This window comes from Schistocerca gregaria, chromosome 1 (genome assembly GCF_023897955.1).
Source record: "Schistocerca gregaria isolate iqSchGreg1 chromosome 1, iqSchGreg1.2, whole genome shotgun sequence".
Taxonomy (NCBI): domain Eukaryota; kingdom Metazoa; phylum Arthropoda; class Insecta; order Orthoptera; family Acrididae; genus Schistocerca; species Schistocerca gregaria.
In genome coordinates, this window is record NC_064920.1 from 263,856,279 (window position 1) to 263,876,547 (window position 20,269).

General features: G+C 42.1%; 1 protein-coding gene across 1 annotated transcript in view; it reads right to left on the reverse strand.

Moving 5' to 3' along the window:
* Positions 1-20,269, reverse strand: part of LOC126339987 (prolactin-releasing peptide receptor-like) — a 552,558-nt gene that overhangs the window by 48,369 nt on the left and 483,920 nt on the right. The window contains exon 6 of the mRNA XM_050001677.1: positions 10,207-10,329. Coding sequence (XP_049857634.1) covers positions 10,207-10,329 — 123 coding nt within the window. The remainder of the gene's footprint in view (positions 1-10,206; positions 10,330-20,269) is intronic.

Below are 20,269 nucleotides of genomic sequence, written 5' to 3' on the forward strand. Positions count from 1 at the left end.
ATACGTATTAGTGGAAAAGAAGACTTAACATATCAGCTACCTCACTAGATGGCATCCTTCTAATTAATTAAGTGTTGTAATATACGGAGTGCAAAACCAATTGAGATGCACGAATTACACGTATGAGATGTAAGTCAGACACATGGTTAGTGACAAATTGCACCAGGTCTGTTGAAAGGTTCACCTTTTTCTAGGTTAACTCTTGCTAAACTCATATGTAATTATTCTGTAGCGCTATAAGAAAATTCTTAAGACTAATAAACTTAAAAAAAGTTAGATTGTGTTTATTCACAGATGGTTCAGTGGTAGTGTTTCAGGACTGTAAAAACTGGGATCATAGTCTCTTACGAACTCCAGGTTGAAGTAGGAGGTCGTTTAAGGCTTTCACATGTCCCTAAATTCATTTCTTGCGTTGTGGTATGCAAAAGTTCGAGAACAGATCGGATATGGTGATGAGAGTGGGTGCCACATATTTTTTAGAAACCTCGCAAGACGACACACATTGCAGTATTAAGATTAAGGAAGGTGCCCGAAATTTTTACCTTCAACTTGGTTGCAGAGTGCTCACTGAATGTACAGATAGTGACACAGGTGATGAAATAAGCCCAACTGTATGTTCGTTGCATGAGTCGCAGTGTGGATTAGCGTGGTATTATCCTCAACTGATGTTAAAGGTGTAACATTAACTTCATAAAACTCCACAGAAAATAATTCAAAGCGTAGTGGAAGAGGCCCCCTTTAACAGTGCATCTACTTTTTTTATGTGATGTCCAGTGGTGTCACATACTTCCAAGATCACCTTGAGCGCCGTCATTTTGCAGGCACATTATCTGGTGTCCTCTAGTGGCACCTCGTCCAACAGGGTAGGAAGAATGTCTCTGAAAAAGATCAGGTAGATCGTCTTCATCTCGTTGGGATTAAATACGGCCCAATGATACGATTACAAATTATCCAAACCTATGCGTTCACACATAACCGGTGTTGGTTACTTCTGACCAGGAACGAACGCGGTTTGGCATCTGACCAAGTTCACAGAGCTGCAACTAGTGAACATCAGTAAACGGCAAGGAATTGAGGAACTGTGGCTGAACTGGGCAGTGCTCTGGATCCCATTGCGCAAACTCTACTCCACGTGTCTGTTTGTCCACTACTATTGCCTGAATTTTCTGCCTATGATGAAGATGTAATTCACGTTCAAAGAATTTAGCTTACGCTTTAGTACGCTTGCTCCACTTGGCGAGTGATTTCTCCCGTTGGCGCATGCCAGTGCACAGTTCTTTTCGAAGTGTGCCATAAGGTTGCTTCCTACGGGAGGATCTCTAAATAAGCTTGGACTTCCGGAAACCGTTTTTGGCATCTATTACCGAACAGTATAGAGCAATAAGTATTACAGTATTTAGAAAATCGCGATACATGTCGTAAACTCCTTAGTGTCAAAGAGCACAACCGTACGTGCAGGCCAACGCAGTAAACACACTTCGGTGGACGTACACGCCACGTATCTGGAAACATGAGGACTACACAGTACTACTTGCAATTTTTCGGTCATCGTAGTCTCCTCTTAATTGTAGCAAATTTCTAATGGTGCAGCAGAGACTGAGATGACGAAAGTAATGGGGTAGCGATATGCACATACATAGATGGCATTAGTATTGCGCACACGAGAAATAAACGGCAGTGCATTTGCGGGGCTGTCATTTGTGCTCAGGGGACTCATGTGAAAATATTTCCAACGTGATTTTGGGCACATGAAGAGAGTAACGGACTTTGAAAGAGGAATCATAGTTGGAGCTAGACGCATGGGACACTCCGTTGTTAATGATATGTGAGTCACCATTCCTTTCTTTGAACACTACTTGTACGCGTTGTGTGATTCGCTTTCCCTTTCTTTGAACACTACGCAAGTCCAAGCTAACATTTCAATTTTCGTGTTACTGAAGTACCTTTTTTGAGAGCCAAGATATTTCTTGAAACGTCGTTATGATGTGGATAATTAATCTAATAATACGAAGTGCAGTGTCGTTGTGCACCTGATACTTTTAAGAGGATCTCACACAGGCAAATCATTGCTAACATTAGTAATAACAACAAACTTATCATATTTCGCTTGATTCTAATCATATACAAACACTTTGTTTGATTAAAATATAGAAACAACACGTTTTCAAAGTGCTTTTCCACTGAGTCTTAGCTACATTAGGTCCCGTTTCTTCTTGACATTATTGTGTCAATGCAGTAATTTGCAAAATGATCTTATCTCATTTCCAGTTTGTATTTACTTTGATAAACACAGTTTAACACTGTCTTCAGTGACGCCGTGATATTATATATATTTGCAACTAACCACAAACAGGCATGGAAAAGCCATTATTGCACTTTGGGCAGTCCTAATAAAGACCAATAATGTTGAATCTGTTCTACAAATTGCAGGTATCAGATGCAGTACACACCGAAATTGGTAACAACATTTAGTTGTATTTATCGAACACCTTGTTTCTCCTAACGAAATAGAGAAAATATTAAGTTTCGGTATGACCCAAAAAAATCTTAGTTTCTTTTCTTATTAGATAATTTTCTGATACCAGTCATTCTAAATGGCTTTCGACCATACTACGTGATACTGGCTATACAACAAAAGAGAGTTTAAGTGAATTCTTTCCACAGGTTGTACATTTTTACAGTTATATCACTGATAGCCATTAAATGACACAATTGAAGCTAAATTAAACAGTAGGACCAAATCTACGTGAAACAATCACGCAATGAAATTTCAGACTGGAAGATTTCAGTGGTGTGCGTCCCCAATTACAGGAGCGGCTTTGTTTGCATTTATTTGATATTGTCGCGTACTGTTTCTTGCAACCTCGATCATTTTTACTTTTTAAGAATTTGCTGCTTTTTTCCTCTCGTAGGTTGAAATCCATTGATCTTTGCCTGAATCCGGATATCGACATGTTGCTTCAAAACAAGTCGGAAGAACAAAGAGATATGTTATATGTCCAGTAGGAAGGTTTAAACAAGGTGTTGTCCACCTTCACGGCTTAGGTACCTCCTGACTGTTTGCTAATCGATAAAGATAAGATCAATTGACCATATTCAATTTGGACAAGTAAGATATTTATTAATTTAACCGTAATTAATGAACACATTTCCGTAGTTGACAGGAACCGTTACTTTCCCCGTTCCCGAGTTAATTTAGTTACCATTTAACAACTCCATTTCGAAGATTTATTTGATTAACGAATCCATGCCAAGGCACACTTTTCTATCATGTAACGCAAATTGAAGCTTCATACACTGAACTCTCTGCACAAGAGATTTGATGTAAGTGCAGTATGATCGAACCTGGATGCTCTTTACACAGAATCAAAAACTCCATGTCTTCTACATCATTAGTCAACAGCGCCCTCTGTTAAGGTACGAGACAACCAGTAATTTTCTGGAACTTCCTATCGATATGTTCCTAAAATGGCGAAGTAAAATTCAAGTTCAGGATTATTTTCAGGTTCCTTTTCTCATAACGACATTACTGGCGTTATGACAGACTTTCATTTTGTTTCCCTCATCTATAAACCGTATAAATCGTCAGCAACAGGTCTATCTTACTTTGTGCTATAGCAGGCCACATTATTGATTAATTTGCAAAGCTGGCTAAAATATTTCAGTAAAGAAACGGAACTAAATAGATATAAAACGCAATTTATTCCTTTGTTTATTTATTCAAGAAAAATCATATTTGAATTTAGGTATGAAAAGACATTTATTTTCTGCTCATTTACTCTCTTAAAGTCCATTCGTTATCAGTATATCACAAGTCACTTAAAACTTCATTATCAATAAACATGCGATAATTGCACAAGAATTTAAATGCTTCACCTTTCCGAAACGCTATAACTGCCACCTGTTCTGACGCATAAGTTAGAAATTTCAGTCAAAGTTGCCTAAAACCCTCCTGTGTAATGGTGTAAACACGTGGCGACCTACGACGTCACCCTTGGGTTCGTTGACGCTTCAAACAAGGTTTTGACACTTGCACTCAGAGGGTGGCATTGCTGGTGTCAATGCAACCACCCCTTTCCTTGGGGCGTTGATTTCCCACACATTTCACGGTCAGAGACGACAATTCGCAGTGTGATGAGCAATGGGACGACGTTCTTGATGACGTTCTACACTGCTAGCAATCCTGGGCGTTTCAACCCTGATCGATGGGCATCATAGGAATGCACACCCACTGACCGTGATCTGACGCCACTGGAGTGTAGCGAAATCTCAATTTTGGAGGTGCTGTATAGATTGGAATGCATAGGGGCTGTTAAAAACTACTAGACGAAATCTATACGTTATCCGATACAGCAAAAGTATCACATGGTTCTTCATCCCTCCATTCTTGCGCCCTTCTGTGGCGAGATTATAATGTGGGGTTACACAATAATATGTGCGTGAAAGCGTCCTTCTAAGACACCACAGTTGGGAAACTCTCAGTGACACCCATACAACTTATTTTAGCATGAAACAAATATACCTGTCAGAAACTTCGTCTCACATTCAACCTCATCGCTTGTCTACCACCTGAAGCTTAGGCAACACCTTCGACACCCTTCAGATGATGTTTGCCTGCACACAGGTGCTAGAGGTGCCGCAAGGCTCAATATTCGTCCAAGTTTGTGACAGGTATATACGAGTATGTAACGGGCTCAAGGGAGGTGCGTGAGCAGGACCTTGGCTGTTGCGTAACTTTGGGGGGCGGGGGAAGGTGACTTAGAGGGACTCTTTGCCGTTTTATTCATCACGCACATCAACGTTGCACCTCACAGTTGTCACACCATAGTACTCAAAAAGGAAGTAATAAAATGCATAATAAACTATTGCTGCTTCAGATCACGTTCAGATTTTGTCGAATGGTTTTCGTCTCTAGTGGTTTCACCATGTATACCGTAGCAAAAACTGCAGTCACACTACGCTCGGAAGGTGCCAGATCGTGTTCAGTGGGGCTGCAGCCCTACGATGCTCCAAGAGCAGGGTTAAAACAGTACACTGTGTGGCAGCAGTGTCGAAATTTCCCAAGAACATCGTCCTGTTGCTTCTAGCACTGTGAACTATAGTTTTCGATCGGGAAATGTGTGGGAATCAACACCCCAATGGAAGATGTGTTTTCGTTGATGCCCTTTATGCCAACTGCTGAGACCTTTTCGTTTCGATACTGAGCAGAGGTATGTCCAAAATGTTTCCTTCGGATACCATAAGACAAGAGCGTGATCTTAACACTGGACGGTTCCGCCCTCCATCGCTGAGGCGTCGAAAGGGTGAAATGTGGGTCAGAGGGGGTGTGACGACGTTCTCGTCGAGTGACAGGTGCGAGGTAGCTTTGATAGAATTATAGCGAAGTTTGGTGACAATGTGACATCGATAATCCACTTTAGACATGAATGCAACATGACATAACAACCTGTAGGATAGAAAAGTGCACAGATGGCGATATAATTGCGTACTCAAGATATAAAAGGTCAGTAAACTGATGGAGCTTTCGTTTTTACTCAGGTTATTCATGTGAAAAAGTTTCCGACGCAATTAAGACCTCACGACGGGAATTGACAGACTCTAAGCCCGGCATGGTAGTTGGAGCTAGATACATGGGACATTCCACTCCAGAAACGCTTAGGGAATTCAATATTTCGAGATCCACAGTGTTAAGAGTGGCCGAAAATACCAAATTTCAGGCGTTACGTCTCACCAATGGAAGACGGCCTTCACTTAACGACAGAGAGTAGCAGTCTTTGAGTAGAGTTGTCAGTGCTAATTAACTAGCAACATTGGGTGAAATAGCAGCAGAAATCAATAAGGCAAGTATGAGGTACATATCCTTTGGGAAAGTGCGACAAAATTTGGTAATAAAGGCCTCTGAGCGCAGAAGGCCGAAGTGAGTGACATTGCTAATAGCACGACATCGAACGCAGCGCCTATATTGGGCTCGTGACCGGAGAACGACTGGAGAACCGTAGCCTGGTCAAGTGAGTCTCGATTTCATTTGGTAAAATTTGATGATAGGGTTGGAGTGTGGCGCAGACCCGATGAAACCATGCCCCAAAGTCGTCAACAAGGCACTGTGCAAGCTGTTGATGGCTCTATACCGATGTGGGATGTATTTATATAAAACTGGAAATTGTTATGTTCGGTTTCTTGGAGACCTTTATGAGCCATATATGGTCATCATGTTCCCAAAAAATGACAATGCGCCAAGTCAGTGGGCCTTTTGTTCGCGATTGGTTTTGACGAAAGTTCCCAATAATTCGAACGAGTGATGTGTCCACCCAGATCGTCCGACATGAATCCCATCAAACATTTGTGTGACGTAATCTAGAGGCCCGCCCATGTACAAAATGCTGCACCAGCAACATTTTCGCAGTTATGGACAGCTATAGACGCAGCATGAGCCAATCTTTCTGTAGGGGACGTTCAAAGACATGTTGAGTCCGTGCCTTGTCGAGATGCTCCACTAGGCTGGGAAAAAGGAAGTCCGACACGGCATTACGAGGTATCCCTTTACTTCTGTCTTCCCAGTACACAGACAAACGTTGTCGTCATCCTTGAGCAAAATTTATGTGTTGGAATTAATTACTGGTTTTCAAAAGAGTGATCCATTAATTTTGTTGCGGCGTGTGGCAATTGACTTAAAATATGCCTAGAGATAGGAAGCAGAAACTTTAGCTCAGGAACAATCAATTTGGGGAAACTTAGTTGTGGCATTTTCAATTCAGTGGCAGATTTTGGCTACATCTTTTGCCCTGAATACTGTCTGTCGTTTTAGCTCAGTACAAGCTCCTTCTCGTGAAAAATTCCTACACTGTCAGTTAATTATTTACCCAATTTCAGATGTGGAGGTGAATCTGTCATCTACCTAGGTTTAGTCTTATGAATACCAAAATGGTTTACTATAAAGGAACCTGTTGGATGCGGTATGCCGATGTCCTCTTCCAACCATTGGGCTCATGCAGCCAATTAAAGAATGACCTACAAATTAACATCGGTGACGAACACTACGCGTTTCGGCATTTTTATGACTGACAAGCATGAAAGAATGCGAAAGAAATTCCGTAACCTTTATGACTGAGCCACCAAGCAAGGTAACTGAAACAGATGGTTTTGTTGAAAGTTGGATGTGAAATTAGTCACTGACTCGAATGCATTTGCTGAATACTACCAGTAAATAAGGCGTATTACGCATACATTTATAGACAGTGGAGGAGGTTGGAGGGTGATGTGGATAGGATGTCGCAGGCGCTGTCCTTGGTGTCGGCGTGACAGACGAAAGCATAACGGTAGGACTCGTGATACAGTGCGTTTGATCGCTGCCGTGCCCGCGGTCCCCGACACTTGGGAGACTCCAGTGTTGTGCACGAATTCGGTTCTTTCTGTGCTGACCTGTCAGTGTGATCTGTTTCTAAATCCATTCGGATAGGTTATTACGGAAAACGAGGTTTTGATACCAAAGTTTATGTTTCGTGTAGGATGTAGCCTCTGCTTACTCACTTTACATTCCGTGTATGGGAGAAAGAAGTTACAACTATTTTGGCCAGAACTCTGCAGTAGTTGTTCCCCTCATGGTGGCATGTAAAACGCCTTCTAGAGAACACGATTCGTCCATGTTTTGATATACCAGTAGGTGATTTGGTGTCTGCACTGCTCCGCAGTTGGGCGTAATGTCCTGCTCACATTCCCATGAGACCAAATCCGTTTTGTACTTTGAACGGAATGTTATAGACCTATCAAAGGTTCTCCAAGTAGTGCAGGGTAACGTCCTTAGGAGCAATTACTTGCCGTGGTGAAACACGTGTAATATCTGGCTTGACGTCTAGTGGTAACTTTCACTACGGAAAGTTTTCCTGGACTTCAGCCGTCGTCTAGCAGCTGCATAATTGTACAGCGAGGGCTATGAGTCCTCATATAGCTTCTTCCGTTCTGCTTCTCCCTCCTCTTTGCGTCTTACTGGTGGAGAAGCACTACCAGTCAAGTGGTAGATGTTCTGGATTAAGGTTGCTCTAAGGCACTCATTAAGTGAGCGGACTTACTCGTTTAAGACCACGTCCACATGACGTCTGTGAGCCGATGCTCCACAAACCGGTATTCCACAATCTCCCACAGAAAAAAACTCAGTACAATTGACAAGAGAAACTGGCGATTTGTGCCCTCGTAAGACAACGTTCCTGTTGCAGACTTTTCCTTTCAAGTCTATACAATGTATTCTAAAACATAGTATGTAGTCTACAACAATTCTCGTGTATTTTAGCGTGTCGTAGAGCTGAATTTCCCATTCTTTCAATTTAATATTCATTTTGCTTTTGGTGGCTCTGTGTAAGTGGAAAACACATGTTTGTGTCTTTTCTAGATTGTGACTTAGATGCTGATCTTCTGCCCATCACATGTTACACGGGGTAATTGAGGGATTTCCATGCTAGTGTCAGGTACGTCGTCGAACGCGTCGTGAGAGGGGAGAGATTCGATGTTTCAGCGATAGAAGTGGCGTAAATTAATGACAACAGTTGCAGTTGAATTGGAAGTATAGAAAGTAAATGTTCTGGTGACCAGGTAGAGATGTGGAAAACTAAAGGAACATATAGGAAGCACTGATCGAACACCTTCAACAAATGATAAACGAGGTAATAGTAAACGAGTCGCGACTAACTCGTAACAATGTTTCACAGCGATCCAGCAAATATTTGTTTTATCATAAATCCAATCATGGATCACCAAAATGTCTGTGATCCATGATTGGATTTGCCACAAAACAAAAATGGTTAATGTAAACGTAATTACAAATAGATTGTCACGTAAAGGAAACGGTTGGAATTAAAAATGTCACAAACTAAATGCGTAAACAAGGCATTGGTCAGCATACTCTTAAATAAACTCCTGTGCATAACTGAGAAACTAATACGGAACAAAAATACACCAGATCGGTGCATAATAGTTTTCTGTTGTTTCATTCTCGATCTATTTGCTTGTCCTGTATTAGTCATTAGTGGATAAGATATTGTGTGCTGAGACTGGTTCTTACGATTGGTGCACTGGATCCGAAATTTCTCCAAAACGAGAAGAAGATGTATGCAACAGACTAGTTAATATGGGATGTGAAGCGCGGAAGATATGTTGGTGTTGAATGTAAGGCGGAGTGTATGTCTCTCAAGGGATTAGTACAGATTTAGAAAGGCAGAAATGCAGGCAAAATTAGCACAAATCAGGATGAAATATTTATAGGTGAAGATGTTGAACCTAGTCGAGTGCTGCCAGTAGTTTTTAGTAGAATTCTGGCTTTCCGTTTTGTGTCGATGAGTAGCATATTCCATGGGCTAGAAATAAATACTTTTGTGTTAATGAGAGGAATGGGTCGGTTTTAGGAGCTGAGGCGGAAATCGAGGCAACAGAATCATCGAGTGGTTCAGCCAAAAATGGCTACATGGCTTTTACGAGGGTTTTCGTGAAGTTTTCATACCAGTTCATTAGGATATTCAAGTGTCGTTGGAGGGGGTGCATATTATAGCGGGAGAGAGTGGAAGGTAGCTAGGTTGGCGATGTCGGCAGTATAATGCAGAAAGTAGGGTGATGGAAGTTTGGGACTGACTGACGCTTACAAGATCCGACGGAGTGGGGACGTCGCAGAGCTTTGAGCCGGACCAGCAATAGGTTGAAAGTACTGGCAGGCGACAAGGAGCGTTGACAGACCACAGGTGCCACCAGCAATTACGTACGTAGTACTATGTCACGACTGCAGCTACCACCCTATTCGCTGATGGCCGCCAACAAAAATTAATATCACACACTGTTAGCAATAGGCATTTCATAACGCTGGCCCTTGATTAAGTAAAACAATGAGCCAATAGTGACTTGGCAGTCACACATTCAGAAGTAGTTCATTGAAATAGACAATAATCGCGGAAGCCTACACTCCTCCATGAGGACCGACAGTACATCGGAGTCGATTAACATGGTAGATGTGAGTAATTTACACTGATTCACTGGTAATGAAAGCCTGCATCCACGTATTTCTTATCCAAAATTGTTGCTGCACAAGGCATCCTGACGCCGTGTATTGTTTCGGACGCTTATAGTTAGCTTACTCATTCGAACACATCTTTGTTCATTGTCTCCTGAAACCCAGATGAAGAGCCGCGCTGAGTTTAAGGCAATGAGTGTCCACAGCAGGTGACTCACCGCAGCACCATGAGGGGGCACAGCCAGAAGCCGAAGGCGCTCACCATGAGCACCAGGTACTTGTGCGCGCGCTTCTCCTCCACCACGTCCAGCTCTGCGTCGTACAGGCCGCAGCGGTCGCTCCTGTAACACGAACAAACAAATGTCGCTATCGTGTTGAGGCTGCTTTCTTTTCTGCAGATGGTAATTGGACTGTTCGTATACAGCAAGAGCTGCCACGATATCTTCAAAATTTCAGAAGCTGCTCAGGTATATTTTCTTATTTTTCCTTTATAAGGGACAAGTGATCTACGACTCTTTACAAAATAATGCATTTTTTTTATTACCTCAATCTCATTTCGTGTTTATATTGCATTAAAATATCTGTACGTCAGTGTAAATGTCACTGCTGTTGGTCTTGTTTTGAGACAAACCACACTCATGCTCAGAAATGAAGGATTATTGCAGACTGTGGTGCCACACAACGTGGCACTACACAAAACTGGCGCTAATAGCATAGACACATAGGGAACACACTCGACACAGATCAGTGTTGGTGACAAGTTGAGAATACCGTCCCGAAACACATGTGCTACAAAAAATCACTGTTTCCCGCTCATGTACCCCGACATCAATATGGGATATGATCACCATCCACATCTACACAGGCCGCACAACGGGTTGGAATACTGTGGACCAGGTGGTAGACCAGCTTCTGGGATATAGTCTCCCATTCTTGTACCAGTGCCTGTCGGAGCTCCTGCATCGTCGTAGGGGTTTGAAGACGTGTAGCGATCCGTCGACCGAGAGAACCCCAGACGTGCTCGATGGGGTTTAGGTCTGCAGGACAGGCAGGCCACTCCATTCGTCTGATATCTTCTGTTTCAATGTACTCCTCCACAATGGCAGCTCGGTGAGCCGTGCGTTAACATCCATCAGGAGGAAGTTGGGACCCACTGCACCCCTGAAAAGGGGGACATACTGTTGCAAAATGACGTCCCGATACACCTGACCTGTTATAGTTCCTCTGTCAAAGACGTGCCGGGGTGCACGTGCACCAATCATATCATAATCCCACCCCACGACATCAAACCACGACCTCCATACAAGGACATTAATGGGTTAGTATCTGGTTCCTGGTTCACGTCGAATGAAAACCCGGTGAGAATCACTGTTAAGACTATACCTGGACTCGTCGGTAAACATAACCTGGGACCGTTGTTCCAATGACCATGTACTGTGTTCTTGACACCAGGCTTTACGGGCTCTCCTGTGACCAGGGGTCAGTGGAATGTACCTTGCAGGTCTCCGGGCGAATAAACCATGTGTGTTCAGTCGTCTGTAGACTGTGTGTCTGGAGACAACTGTTCCTGTGGGTGCGGTGAGGTCCCTAGCAAGGCTACGTGCATTACTCCGTGGCCGTCTGCGGGCACTGATGGTGATATATCGGTTTTCTTGTAGTGTTTTGCACTGTGGACGTCCCGTACTGTAGCGCCTGGACACGTTTCCTGTCGGCTGGAATAGTTGCCAGAATCTTGAGATCACACTTTGTGGCACACGGATGGCCCGTGCTACGACCTGCTGTGTTTGACCAGCCTCCAGTAGCCCTAGTATTCTACCCCTCATAACGTTATCAGTATGTGTTCTTTGAGCCATTTTCAACACACAGTCACTTTAGCACGTCTGAAAACTTCTGCACACGTACTCGCTGCACCGTACTTCCAATTAAACTGCAACTGCACCAACACACCTGTGCATATGTGGACTGGTGCCAAGGCTACTGTGCGACGACCGCAGGTCAAATGCACCGCCTGGTCATACCCCAGGGTGATTTAAACCAGGAAACCGCCCACCAAAGCGTTGTTTCACCATGTATCAGCATTAGTCTTAACTTACAAGCATGAGTGTAGTTTCATTCACAGAAGACAACAGTTATGGATTGAAATGGCTCTGAGCACTATGGGAGTTAACATCTATGGTCAGCAGTCCCCTAGGACTTAGAACTACTTAAACCTGACTAACCTAAGAACATCACACAAAACCCAGTCATCACGAGGCAGAGAAAATATCAGACCCCGCCGGTAATCGAACCCGGGAACCCGGGCGCGGAGGCGAGAACGCTCAACAGTTATGTCCACTTTACTTTTCCACCCTCAAATTAGGAGTCAGTACTGTTCGGGTTTGTTTTCCCAGAAGTGTCAGTTTTCGTGTTAACAGAGCAAGGTGGACTAGTGATTACGAGTTAGCCGATAAATACCTCATTTATTTCTGCCCTGGGCAGCTCCTGCAACTACAGAAACCACACGACAGTACTTCTGTGTTCATGCACTGGCTATGGTTTGTATAGTACACTTTGGTGATAGTACGTATTCACTTGTTTTAACTTTCTGAAATTTTTGCAATGGAAGAAGGGTACCGGGCTAAAATACTGGAAAATCTGATTAATTTTATTTGTCTCTAACCAGCCACGGGGACTGCGCGTCCCTTAAACCAAAATATTCGGAAAATATTCCTCAAAAACTTCGCGTCAATTTGGCTTTTAAGGCAAAGTTATTCCGGCAAGGCTATTCGGTGCCTCAAGGGCCATCTGCTTCAGCAAGAAGAAAAATATCTTAACGACATTCAAACAAGTATAAAATCAAAATTTTTTTAAATGATTGCGAGAGCAACACTTATTCATCAGAAAAATTGATGGATATAACTATTATGTAGACCAGACAAAAAGTACCAACGGAAAGCACTTTGAACATTGGCTGTTTAGTACTTTTCCTCCAGCAGTTAGAATGGCACACCGACCAGGCATTTATGTCAATTCTATTTTAACTCGTACCTAATCTTCTACATCTACATCTACATCTACATCTACATCTACATCTACATCTACATACATACTCCGGAATTCACCATACGGTGCGTGGCGGAGGGTACCTCGTACCACAACTAGCATCTTCTCTCCCTATTCCCCTCTCCCAAACAGAACGAGGGAAGAATGACTGTCTATATGCCTCTGTATGAGCCCTAATCTCTCTTACCTTATCTTTGTGGTCTTTCCGCGAAACGTAAGTTGGCAGCAGTAAAATTGTACTGCAGTCAGCCTCAAAAGCTGGTTCTCTAAATTTCATCAGTAGCGATTCACGAAAAGAACGCCTCCTTTCCCCTAGAGACTCCCACCCGAGTTCCTGAAGCATATTTAATCACCCGAGTTCCTGAAGCATTCCAGTAACACTCGCGTTATGATAAAACTTACCAGTAACAAATATAGCAGCCCGCATCTGAATTGCTTTTATGTCCTCCCTCAACCCAACCCGATAGGGATACCAAACGCTCGTTCTGTACTCAAGAATAGGTCGTATTAGTGTTTTATAAGCGGTCTCCTTTACAGATGAACCGCATCTTCCCAAAATTCTACCAATGAACCGAAGACGACTATTCGCCTTCTTCACAAGTGCCATTACATGCTTGTCCCACTTCATATCGCTCTGAAATGTTACGGCCAAATATTTAATCGATGTGACTGTGTCAAGCGCTACACTACTAATGGAGTATTCAAACATTACACGATTCTTTTTTCTATTCATATGCATTAATCATATGTATCTATATTTAGAGTTAGCTGCCAGTCTTTACACCAATCACAAATCCTGTCCAAGTCATATTGTATCCTCATACAGTCACTCAACGACGACACCTTCCCGTACAGCACAGCATCATCAGCAAACAGCCGCACATTGCTATCCACCCTATCCAAAAGATCATTTATGTAGATAGAAAACAACAGCGGACCTACCACACTTCCCTGGGGCACTCCAGATGATACCCTCACCTCCGATGAACACTCACCATCGAGGACAACGTACTGGGTTATATTACTTAAGAAGTCTTCGAACCACTCACATACTTGAGAACAAATCAAATTACTCGTACCTTAGTTAGGAGTCTGCAGTGGGGCACCGAGTCAAACGCTTTCCGGAAGTCAAGGAATATGGCATCGGTCTGATACCCTTCAACCATGGTTCGCATGATATCATGTGAAAAACGGGCGAGTTGCGTTTCGCAGGAGCGATGCTTTCTAAAGCCGTGCTGATGCATGGACAGCAACTTCTCTGTCTCAAGGAAATTCATTACATTCGATTTAGGTAGATTGACAGAACAAACTATTGCTCATTTCTGTAAAAGAGCTCACCGATCGCTATGAAGTGCTTAAGATAGCGTGACATTGCTACCAGTTGGTCATGCGACTCTCCACCGTTGACGTAAGACATGCCGGTGCAGTTGTTTCTATGTGACAGTCGGTTCTATGGAATCAACGATGAAAGATGGAACCACGTGAGTACGTGAAAGTAAGCTAGAAATGCGATACCGTGTTTGGATGAATCCATGACCACACCACATATCAGGTCACCTGATTTATTGGTGTATCAACGCTGTCTGTCCAACGTGTATCAGGGAATATTGTACCACTTCCACCCATGTAACACGACGTAAGAGAAAGGGTTGTATAAAGATCGTAACAGAAAATGACCACAAACTAATGCCACACTGTGTAATGACAATCGGTTTCTAAATCGTCAGTAGCTACTGCTGCCAGACACTGTAAGCTCATTTTAACAAGTTACTGGTCGAAGACTGAGAAAGGAAGTGCATAAATCGGACACTTGGGGGTCAGGTACATCGCAAAATACCATCCTGCACAGCGGCAAACTATTGTCCACGTCGTTAATCTATTTTTATTTAATTAGACATCAAGTTCCGTAGGACACAATTGAGGAGCAAATCTACAAGGTAACGGGACATGACAGTACATGAAATTACAACTTAAAAGTAATAACTGATCAAATTAAGATGTTCATGAACCCGAAAAAAGTCAATCCATAAGCTTAAGCAGACGAAATCAACAAGAGAACAAAAATCAGCTTAATTTTTCAAGTAACTCATCGACAGAATAGGAGTGACCCATGAGGAAACTATTCAGTTTCAAACTGAAAGCGCGTGAATTACTGCTAAGATTTCTGAATTCGAGTGGTGGCTTATTGAAACTTTATGCAGAAGTATACTGCACACCTTCCTGCACAAGAGTGAAGGACGTCCGATCCTAATGCAGGTTTGATTATCGCCGAGTATTAACTGAGTGAAAGCTGCTTATTCTTTGGAATAAGCTGTTGTTGTTGTTGTTGTGGTCTTCAGTCCTGAGACTGGTTTGATACACCTCTCCATGCTACTCTATCCTGTGCAAGCCTCTTCATCTCCCAGTACCCACTGCAACCTACATCCTTCTGAATCTGCGTAGTGTAGTCATCTCTTGGTCTCCCTCTACGATTTTTACTCTCCACGCTGCCCTCCAATACTAAATTGGTGATCCCTTGATGCCTCAGAACATGTCCTACCAACCGATCCCTTCTTCTGGTAAAGTTGTGCCACAATCTTCTCTTCTCCCCAATCCTATTCAATACTTCATCATTAGTTATGTGATCTACCCATCTAATCTTGAGCATTATTCTGTAGCACCACATTTCGAAAGCTTCTATTCTCTTCTTGTCCAAACTATTTATCGTCCATATTTCACTTCCATACATGGCTACACTCCATACAAATACTTTCAGAAATGTCTTCCTGACACTTAAATCTATACTCGATGTTAACAAATTTCTCTTCTTCAGAAACGCTTTCATTGCGATTGCCAGTCTACATTTTATATCATCTCTACTTCGACCATCATCAGTTATTTTGCTCCCCAAATATCAAAACTCCTTAACTACTTTACGTGTCTCATTTCCTAATCTAAATCCCTCAGCATCACGCGACTTAATTCGACTACATTCCATTATCCTAGTTTTGCTTTTGCTGATGTTCATCTTATATCCTCCTTTCAAGACACTATCCATTCCGTTCAACTGATATTACAAGTCCTTTGCTGTCTCTGACAGAGTTACAGTGTCATCGGCGAACCTCAAAGTTTTTATTTCTTCTCCATGGATTTTAATACCTACTCCGAATTTTTCTTTCGTTTCCTTCACTGCTTGCTCAATATACGGATTGAATAACATCGGGGAGAGACTACAAACCTGTCTCACTCCCTTCCCAACCACTGCTTCCCTTTCATGTCCCTCGACTCTTATAACTGCCATCTGGTTTCTGTACAAATTGTAAATAGCCTTTCGGTCCCTGTTTTACCCCTGCCACCTTCAGAATTTGAAAGAAAGTATTCCAGTCAAGGTTGTCAAAAGCTTTCTCTAAGTCTACAAATGCTAGAAACATAGGTGTGTCCTTCCTTAATCTAGCATCTAAGGTAAGTCGTAGGGTCAGTAGTGCCTCACGTGTTCCAATATTTCTAAGGAATCCAAACTGATCTTCCCCGAGGTCGGCTTCTACTAGTTTTTCCATTCGTCTGTAAAGAATTCGCGTTAGTATTTTGCAGATGTGACTTATTAAACTGATAGTTCGGTAATTTTCACATCTGTCAACACCTGGTTTCTTTGGGATTGGAATTATTATATTCTTCTTGAAGTCTGAGGGTATTTCGCCTGTCTCATACATCTTGCTCACCAGATGGTAGAGTTTTGTCAGGACTGGCTCTCCCAAGGCCGTCAGTAGTTCCAATGGAATGTTGTCTACTCTGGGGGCCTTGTTTCGACTCAAGTCTTTCAGTGCTCTGTCAAACTCTTCACACAGTATCGTATCTCCCATTTCATCTTCATCTACATCCTCTTCCATTTCCATAATATTGTCCTCAAGTACATCGCCCTTGTATAGACCCTCTATATACTCCTTCCACCTTTCTGCTTTCCCTTCTTTGCTTAGAACTGGGTTTCCATCTGAGCTCTTGATGTTCATACAAGTGTTTCTCTTATCTCCAAAGGTCTCTTTAGTATTCCTGTAGGCAGTACCTATCTTACCCCTAGTGAGATAAGCCTCTACATCCCTACATATGTCCTCTAGCCATCCCTGCTTCACCATTTTGCACTTCCTGTCGATCTCATTTTTGAGACGTTTGTATTCCTTTTTGCCTGCTTCATTTACTGCATTTTTATATATCCTCCGTTCATCAATTAAATTCAATATTTCTTCTGTTACCCAAGGATTTCTACTAGCCCTCGTTTTTTTTTACCAACTTGATCCTCTGCTGCCTCCACTACTTCATCCCTCAGAGCTACCCATTGTTCTTCTACTGTATTTATTTCCCCCATTCCTGTCAATTGTTCCCTTATGCTCTCCCTGAAAGACTGTACCCCCTGGTTCTTTCAGTTTATCCAGTTTCCATCTCCTTAAATTCCCACCTTTTTGCAGTTTCTTCAGTTTTAATCTACAGCTCACAACCAATAGATTGTGGTGAAAGTCTACATCTGCGCCTGGAAATGTCTTACAATTTAATACTTGGTTCCCAAATCTCTGTCTTACCATTATACAATCTACCTGATACCTTCTAGTATTTCCAGGATTCTTCCATGTGTACAGCCTTCTTTTATGATTCTTGAACCAAGTGTTAGCTATGATTAAATTGTGCTCTGTGCAAAATTCTACGAGGCGGCTTCCTCTTTCATTTCTTTGCCCCAGTCCATATTCACCTACTATGTTTCCTTCTCTCCGTTTTCCTACTGACGAATTCCAGTCACCCATGACTATTAAATTTTCGTCTCCCTTCACTATCTGAATAATTTCTTTTATTTGATCATACATTTCATCAATTTCTTCGTCATGTGCAGAGCTGGTTGGCATATAAACTTCTACTACTGTAGTAGGTGTGGGCTTCGTATCTATCTTGGCCACAATAATGCGTTCACTATGCTGTTTGTAGTAGCTTACCCGCATTCCTATTTTCCTGTTCATTATTAAACCTACTCCTGCATTACCCCTATTTGATTCTGAGTTGATAACCCTGTAGTCACCTGACCAGAAGTCTTGTTCCTCCTGCCACCGAACTTCACAAATTTCCACTCTATCTAACTTTAACTTATCCATTTCCCTTTTTATATTTTCTAACCTACCTGCCCGATTAAGGGATCTGTCATTCCACGCTACGTTCCGTAGAACGCCAGTTTTCTTTCTCCTGATAACGACATCCTCTTGAGTAGTCCCCGCCCGGAGATCCGAATGGTGGACTATTTTACCTCCGGAATATTTTACCCAAGAGGACGCCATCATCATTTAATCATACAGTAAAGCTGCATGCCCTCAGTTTCACCAATCATATGCCCGTTCTGTGAAGATAAAACGTCAGGTTTTGTTGAATTGGGTGTTGGAGACCGTAAAAAAATGAGTCTTAATGGGATTTAGCGTAAGTTCATTTTTTACAAGTCATGAACTTAGGTCATGAACTGCATTATTTGAAAAAGAGCCAATATTGCACAAAACATCCAAAATAAGTATTTTAGAGTTGCCTGTAATACTAGAGGTCTTATCATTTATATAAATAAAGAACAGGAGTGGCCCCAACACTGATTCCCAGGCTACCCCCCCTCCCCCCCCCCCCACTTAACTGCACCCCACTCATATCCCTCATCACAGCCATTCTCATTTGCTGTCTGTTGCTAATGTAAGATGTGAACCAATTGTGAACGACTTCCCATATTCCTTAATGATCCAGCTACTGCAGCAATATTTTGTGATCAACACAATCAAACGCCTTAGTTAAATCAATAAATGTGCCTAACGTTGGAAACATTTTGTTTTAGCCATCCAGTACCTCGCAGAGAAAAGAGAATGTAGCATTTTCAGTTTTTAAACGACTTCTAAAGCCGAACTGTACATTTGATAGCAAATCGTGTGTTATAAAATGATCAATTATCCTCTTCGATAACTTTAGCAAACACTGATGGCATAGAAATAGGTCTAAAATTGTCTACACTATCCCTTCCTCCCTTTTCATGAAGCGGCTTTACTACTGAGTACTGTAATCGTTCGGGAAACTGTCCATTCCTAAAGGAAAAAAAAAAAAAAAAATAAAAACATGGCTAAATACAGTTCTAACATGTGCAGCACAGTACTTTAATAATCTTGTAGGCACTCCATCATATCCATGAGAGTCTGCAGTGATTTAATTATTGACTCAATTTCCTCCTTGTCTGTAAAACAGCGGAGTATTTCAGACATCAGTCTTGGAAAGGCATTTTCCAAGAGAGTTATGTGATTCCCTGTAGAAACTAAATTTTGATTTAGTTCACCCAGAAAATGATTATTAAATACTGTACATATATCTGATACACCAGTAAAAGAAATATTTTTACTACGAAATGAATTTATATCAAGTACCTTGTGCTGCAGGCCAGACACTTCCTTCCCAACTGACCATATGGTTTTAATTGTATCCTGGGAATTAGCTATTCTATTTGCGTACCACATACTCCTTGCCTTCCTAATAAAATTTTTAACCACCTTACGATACTGTTTGTAATGGGCTACTGTAGCTTGATTGTGACTAATTCTAACATTGTGATCTAATTCCCGCTTTGTTCTACATGATATCCTTATCCCACTAGCCAGCCACCCAGGCTGTCTTTTACTGCTAGTACCCCGTTTAGAACGTTCTAATGAAAAGCAACTCTCAAAGAGCATGAGAAACGTGTTAAGGAAAGCATTAATCATCTATTCTATCGGCACATTAAACGTCCTGTCACTCTTGTTCCTCGAAGAGAAAGTTTCCTACATAGTTTGCAATTATATGTGACATTTGTTTTAGTACAAAAGACTTTTAGTGTTAAAATTTGTCCATTCTGGTCTGAAAGGCCATTCACTACTAACAGAATGGGGAAAACAACAGACAACAGCAAACTGGAGTCGTGTAATGAGGGCAGACGAGTCGTGATTTTGCCCTTTTCAAATGATGTAAATGTGTTTTTAGGACTGAACAATCGACATATCCTTGTGAATGTCAGAACGACCTGCACTGGGTGGCCTTACAAATTCACAGATCGGTACCATAGGATCACACGTATTTAATTGCAGCTATAACTCAGTGAACTGAACTAATCAAATAGGGGTGGCCCTAAGATACATGCATGCTGAAATTCACAAAGAAGATTGTTTTTTGGTCACTAGTCTTCTGACTGGTGTGACTCGTCCCGCCACAAATTCCTCTCCTGTGTCAACC